Raw genomic sequence first — 2,217 nt, forward strand, 5'->3', positions numbered from 1 at the left:
GAAATAATAAAGAAATGGTAGAGGAACGATACATACAAAGCAATAGAATGCTAACAGTACAATAAGAAAAAATGAATTTAACTTATAAAAAATACAAAAAGCCAGAAATAATAATGCTCAATTCCATCGGTCCATCATGTGATTCTTCATGTGTGATTTCAAATGGAGTTTTCCGCAGGAATTCTTTACCGCATACAATGCAGCTGATTGTCATATTTTGTGATTGAGAGAAATTTTTCTTGCACGCAGAACAACTGTTCCGTTTCTCACCTTGTGTGTCTACGCATATTCGATAACTAAACAACCCTTCCCGCATGTTTTGAACTTGTACGCTTCTCACTGGTATGAATCTTCTTATGGGCACACAAATTCGATAACGTTCTAAAATCCTTCGCGCATATTTCGCATTTGTACAGCTTCTGACCTGTGTGAATTCCCACATGTTGACTCAGATGCCATAACTGACCAAAACCTTTCCCGCATGTATTGCATTTGTACGGCTTCGCACCGGTATGAATCTTCTTATGGGCGTACAAATTCGATGATGTTTTGAAATGCTTCTCGCATATTTCACATTTATACGGCTTATCAGGTTTGTGAGTTCTCACATGTTGACTCAGATACGATGACCGAGCAAAATCCTTCTGGCATATTTCGCATTTGAACGACTTCTTAGGTGTGTTAGTCGTATGTTCTTCCAGCCTTGAGGTTTCCTTTTGAAGGGACAATGCCTTAGGTTCAATTCCTGTACTTGTATGTTCCTTACTCACTTCTTGAATTGATAGGCTCAACGAGCTCGCGTCATTCTGATCAATTTCGCTGAGTTCTACTTGTCTTCCACTTACCTCTGGCGCTGACAGATCTGATGGTCCAATCCGTCTCTCAATCATTCTTGTCATTGATAAATCTAACGGTTCTATTTGTGGCTCCTCAAATTTATGAATCCCCATATGTGTTCTTGACATTGACAAATCCAACGGTTCTGTTTGCGGCTCCTCAAATTTTATGAAGTTGCCAATTTCAAACTGCGCTAAAGGTTTGAAACCTTAAAAATATTGCAGTGCTATTTTATATTCTTTAATTTTAAATGAACTTACGATGGTTTGAGTGTAACTCAGTTGGATGAGGAAGAAGATGAAGCAGATGAAACGCATTTTGATGGGAATAATTTCTTGTCAATTCTGAAACAGTTGCGTAAAACTTTTTCAAGTGCATACTATTCTAAATATATTAGCATTGAAAAGAGATCGGTACACATTCATTACGTGTATAATACGAATACCTCTTATTCAAACGTCAAAACAACAAATTATTCATAATAAAGATTGGCCGCAAGCATTACAAAGCAGATTTCGTGCAAACTTGTACAGTTACAAATTTGGTAAAACGATAATTTTGTTTAATAAAGAAAGTGCTTATCTTGGAGTTCTAAAATTGCATGGCGCAAAACTTTAAAAAGCAACTTATTTTCCGTCGAAATAAATGAAACAGAACTTGCTAAATGAAATTTCACGAAGACAGTTTGATAGATACCACCCAGCCGCTTCTGTATGCTATTGGCAGGGGATCGCGTATATAAATGTTAATTTTGATAGGAGTGGCTAGCCACGTGTATCGATAACCTATAGTAATGTAATAATAACAATCACTTTTAATCCTTTATACTTTAACCCTTCATGAATAATTTCAATTCAGTTGCCATATTGCATTGTGAGTAATAATTTATGCAAAGCCTTTACAATATTTTTTGCAGTTTCATTTCATTTCGCTTTAATTCTTTTTTCCGGAAATCATTTTTGGCAAAATTTTCCAGAAATTCCAATTACATTGATTTGACAAGAAAAATTTAAATTGAATTTGTAGACACTATTATAAATTGCAAAATTCAAAGATTTTGGTCATTCTTTGACAAGAATTTATAAAAATTAAAGTATTGCACGTTTTTGTCATTAAATACGTTAATCATTATAGAAACATATAATATTTCAATTATCGTAAATTAACATCAAGAAACGGAATTCCAACTGGTATCCAGTTGCTATGTTTTGGTTTATTCCAATTTGCTGTGAAGTAATATGTGCATGTTACATAACAGATCATCCAATTTGCTGTGACGTAATATGTTCATGTTAAATTACAGATCATTCAATAATAATAGAATTTGATAATATTACTCTATCATTTCTAATTTATTTTGGAGAAACCGATGAGTGTGAT

General features: G+C 34.0%; 1 protein-coding gene across 1 annotated transcript; it reads right to left on the minus strand.

Annotated features, from left to right (window-relative positions):
- Positions 1-290: 290 nt before the first annotated feature.
- On the minus strand, positions 291-995 carry LOAG_17530 (zinc finger protein; the record flags this gene model as incomplete). Its single annotated transcript, XM_020450191.1, has 1 exon — positions 291-995. A coding segment is annotated over one exon (699 nt), but the record flags the coding sequence as incomplete, so codon positions are not given.
- Between the last annotated feature and the right edge of the window lie 1,222 nt (positions 996-2,217).

This window comes from Loa loa, assembly GCF_000183805.2.
Source record: "Loa loa unplaced genomic scaffold supercont3.87, whole genome shotgun sequence".
Lineage (NCBI taxonomy): Eukaryota > Metazoa > Nematoda > Chromadorea > Rhabditida > Onchocercidae > Loa > Loa loa.